Source organism: Etheostoma cragini, chromosome 2 (genome assembly GCF_013103735.1).
Source record: "Etheostoma cragini isolate CJK2018 chromosome 2, CSU_Ecrag_1.0, whole genome shotgun sequence".
Lineage (NCBI taxonomy): Eukaryota > Metazoa > Chordata > Actinopteri > Perciformes > Percidae > Etheostoma > Etheostoma cragini.
Genome location: NC_048408.1, coordinates 29,736,561 through 29,741,179, shown reverse-complemented (window position 1 = coordinate 29,741,179; position 4,619 = coordinate 29,736,561). Strand labels below are relative to the sequence as shown.

General features: G+C 40.3%; 1 protein-coding gene across 1 annotated transcript in view; it reads right to left on the bottom strand.

Moving 5' to 3' along the window:
* usp34 (ubiquitin specific peptidase 34) overlaps positions 1-4,619 on the bottom strand; it is an 81,641-nt gene that overhangs the window by 2,879 nt on the left and 74,143 nt on the right. Inside the window, 1 exon segment of the mRNA XM_034884239.1 lies at positions 1,432-1,533. Coding sequence (XP_034740130.1) covers positions 1,432-1,533 — 102 coding nt within the window.

Sequence of the window (4,619 nt, the reverse complement as noted above, 5' to 3'; positions counted from 1 at the left end):
ACACACACACACACACACACACACACAGGGACACACACATACACACACACACAGGGACACACTCACTCACTCACTTACACACACTCACTCACTGACACACTTACACACACACTCACTCACTCACACACTCTCACTCACTCACACACACTCACTCTCTCTCACTCACTCACACACACTCACTCTCTCATACTCACTCACACACATACTCACACTCTCACTCACTCACACACATACTCTCACTCTCACTCACTCACTCACACACTCACTCACTCTCACACTCTCACTCACTCACACACTCACTCTCACTCTCTCATACTCACTCACACACATACTCACACTCTCACTCACTCACACACACACTCACTCACTCACACACTCTCACACACTAACTCACTCTCACACTCTCACTCACACACACTCACTCACACACACACTCACGCTCTCATTCACTCACACACTCACACTCTCACTCACTCATACACACACACACACACACTCTCACACTCACACACTCACTCACTCATACTCTCATATATATGTACTAACTAGTGGTGAGAATCACCAGGCGCCTCCCGATACTGTATCGTCCCGGTACTTGAGCCACAATACGATATTATTGCGATTTTAAACTTAATTTTAAAGTCTGTTTTTCAATATTCTGTGATATTTTGAAATTTTTAACCTTTTTTCCAACTTCAAATTTTTCCCAATTTCTAATGACGTCCCCAAAAGGAAAGTTATCAACATCTGTTTCATCTAAAAAGAAACATTTCTCCGTTTGTTCATATCACTTCAATTTTATTCTTGAAAAATTGGACAAACTGACCAACTCATATATAATATAAAATATAAAATAATAGATCCATACTTTTGATGAAACCCCCTAAAATCTGCCTTCAGGAGCTTCTACTGTCCGGATCCTAACTCGTGGTTTTGTTGTTCCTCTCAGTGCCTTCAGGGTTCTGCTGGAGAACGACGAGGACCGACTGCTGGTGGTCTTCAACAGGGGACTCATCCTCATGACTGAGGTAGGATCTGGGTCTGGATCCAGATCAGGATCAGGATCTCCCCTTTACATCCGGCAGAAAAGAATCGAATTTCAGACCAGCTTTAGTATTCAAAATAACAAGACCTACAACCCAAAAAACACAGGGAAAAAGAGACAAAGACAGACATTTGTACTTTTGGACTTTGCTTTTATCATTTATATTCATTATAAACAATAATATATGTACACAAACACATACATATATTAATCGATATAGACATATATATATCTCAAATTAAAGGTTAATGTTATATTCCTTTGTAATAATTGAGGGGAAGCTCATCCTGTCTCTCTCCTGTCGCTGTGAATAAAAAGACTAATAAGACTGTCCCTGTCCGTCTGTCTGTCTTCTGCAGTCCTTCAACACTCTGCACATGATGTACCACGAGGCGACGGCGTGTCACGTCACCGGCGACCTGGTGGAGCTGCTCTCCATCTTCCTGTCCGTCCTCAAAGCCACGCGGCCGTACCTGCAGCGCAAAGGTCTGCCCGACAAGATTTTAGAAAAATAATTTGAAAAAAAATGTAATCTTAATTCCTCACATATGCAAAGTAGTGACATAATTACTGAATTTAACCTGTCTTAAAGGGTTACTACCGTGTTTTTTTTTTTCAACCTTTTCCTATGTTTTTGTGTCTAAATGAATGGGAACAACAGTCTTTTGACATTGGTCCTGATTAAGAGAGTTGGCTGCAGTCGGCAGCGGAGAAACAAGCTACAATGGAAGTTAATTAAGTAAGTAATTATTCAGCTAGTATTTACCTTCATAAAAGTGCTTGTTTGTGTCTGACAACATTATAGAAAGGATTTCTAAGGAGATACACCTTTCAGTTAAAGAGTAAGATTCCTTTTTTTTTTGCCTTTGCTAAACCCACCAGACTCCATGAAAATAAACAGTAATTTTAGCATTGCAGAATACACTTCATTCAAAGTCTACAGAAACTAAATAAAACTATGAAAACACATATTGGGTCGTCTATCCGATTTTTCCAACCATCCCAACTTTAGTTTTGGTTGAAATAAACTCAGTTTACCGATCTACATGTGAAAATATGTCTGCTCTGTACACGCTAAAGTATTGCTTTTTTTAAATGGAGTCTGGTGGGTTTTGCGCTAGCGACTTCAGAGCTGTTTGGTCCATCTCTGAAGGGATCCTTTCCCATAATGTTGTCAGACACTTAGAATATTAATCTGAGTCTGTCGGCGGCAAAACAAGCACTTTTGTGAACGTAAATACTAGCTGAATAATTACTATTAACTTACATTGTAAGGCAAGGCAGCTTTATTTGTAGAGCACATTTCAGCAGCAGGGCAATTCAAAGTGCGTTACATAAAATCAGTTAAACAGATAAAACACAAGTATCCTCAAAAAATAAAAATAAATAAAAATAAATGCCTAAAATAGATAAAACATAATTGTAAACGTGAGACTACCTTCACACTAATTTGGTTATTTTAGTTCTGCCTTTCGTGATCACCCTCAGTGTCTCTACCCTCCACGACTCTATTTTTTAGAGACATTGCCTTTCTTCTCCTTGGACTCTTCTTCTCACTAATTAAGCCGATCTAGCGCTGCCTATTGTGTCTATTTTTTTGACACTACACATTCCCACTTATTCTTTAAAGTGCTACCCTTCGAGTCTTTCTGTCTCTGTCTTGTACAATACATCGTAGCTTGTTTTTCCGCTGCCGACTGCAGCGATCTCGCTTAATACTGGACAAACGTCAAAGGTTGTCCTTCCCATCGGTCACTTAGACAAGCAAAAACAAGAAAATAGGCACCATGTTGAAAAAAACAAACAATAGTTACCCTTTTAACATCATGAGCAGTGGACAGCTATACACACAGCATCCGGGGAGCAACTCCGGGGAGTCTCTTATTCAAACGTCATCGCCAGGGACATTTCGACATGTGAATTAGAAGTTATTACATATTATAAACTATTCTGATATTGTACTAAAATACATTACGATGAACCTGTATTGATCCCAAGTGGGGAAATGTAGGTGTTGCAGCAGCACAGGAGTAAGTGCAGATCCAGAGGGAAGGGTGCAGAGGTTTGTTCTAAGCAGATGTTTCTGTGTCTTGTCGTTCCAGATGTGAAGCAGGCTCTGATCCAGTGGCAGGAGAGGATCGACTTTGCTCACAAGCTGCTCACACTACTTAACTCCTACAGCCCCCCCGAGCTCCGCAACGCCTGCCTGGGTAACTCACCGACACACACACACACACAGACACACGCACACACAGACACACACACACAGACACGCACACACAAAAGCACGAGTACTATTGTTTGGAAGGATTTTTCTTGATAAATGTTAATATATTAGTGAGAGTAAGTTTTCACTGTTAGACAAATTAAGAGCTGCTAACTAACGACTACTTTCCTTGGCATTTAATCTGGATTGAAAAATTAATTATTTGGTCTCCAAACTGTGCAATAATTGTGAAAAATGTGCCAAAAAGACCAAGATGACGTCCTCAAATGTCTCGTTTTGTCCACAACGCAGATATTAATTTTACTGTCACAGAGGAGAGAAGAAACTAGACCAATATTCACATTTAACAAGCTGACATGAGAGCGATTTTACTCTTTTTTTTTTTTTTTTTTTTTTTTTTCTCCCCTATTTTTATAAAAGAAAAATGACTCCTAACCCAAATAATCAATTATCAAAATGAATTGGTTAATTTATTAGTTGACATCTGATTTATTAACCTTTGCAGCTCTGTATTTAGCCACTAAACAGCACATGATATTTGAGCTTTAACTGTGCCAATCACTGCTTGGGCACACACACATTCATTCTCCCTCGAGGGGGGGGGGCTGAGAAGTTGTTGAATGTTCACATTCTTTGACCAAGTCCTGGATCTTCAGCACCTTTGACTTATTGATTAATCTTTGCAACGTTCTGAAGGTGTAACTCTGGGCTCCTCCATCGCTGGCTCTAATGTTTTGTGTCTTTGTTCTGGTTCCTGCAGATGTTCTAAAGGAACTGGTTTTGCTGAGTCCTCACGACTTCCTGCACACTCTGGTCCCCTTCCTGCAGCACAACCACTGCACCTACCACCACAGCAACATCCCCAGTGAGCCTCCTCCTCCTCCTCTTCTTCATCACCCTTTAAATTACATATTCAAATCTATCCTTTAAAGTGCCCATATTAGGAAATAATCACTTTTTATAGGATTTGGTGTTATTTTGTGTCTCTGGTGCGTCCACACGCATACACATTTGGGAAAAAAAACATCCATGCTGTTCTGAGTGAGATCTGGTTTCTGAGTGTCCTCTGTCTTCAGTCTCCGGCTGAGCTGTCCAACATCTGCACGACTTTCTACGTCACTAGAGACGAGGTGGCTAACCGTAGCATGCTAGCTCGTTCTCATGGAAAAAACCCTGCTCCAAAAGCCACTAGTTGACCATAATCTCCAAAAGAACTACTTAATGAATAGTATAAATACAGTAAACAAAGACAGTATAAAAGTGAGATGTAGCTAAAACAAGTGAGATGTCTCACTCTGGAGCTAAAACAGAGACCTAAACACACAGGGTGAAAACAGGATCTGCAGC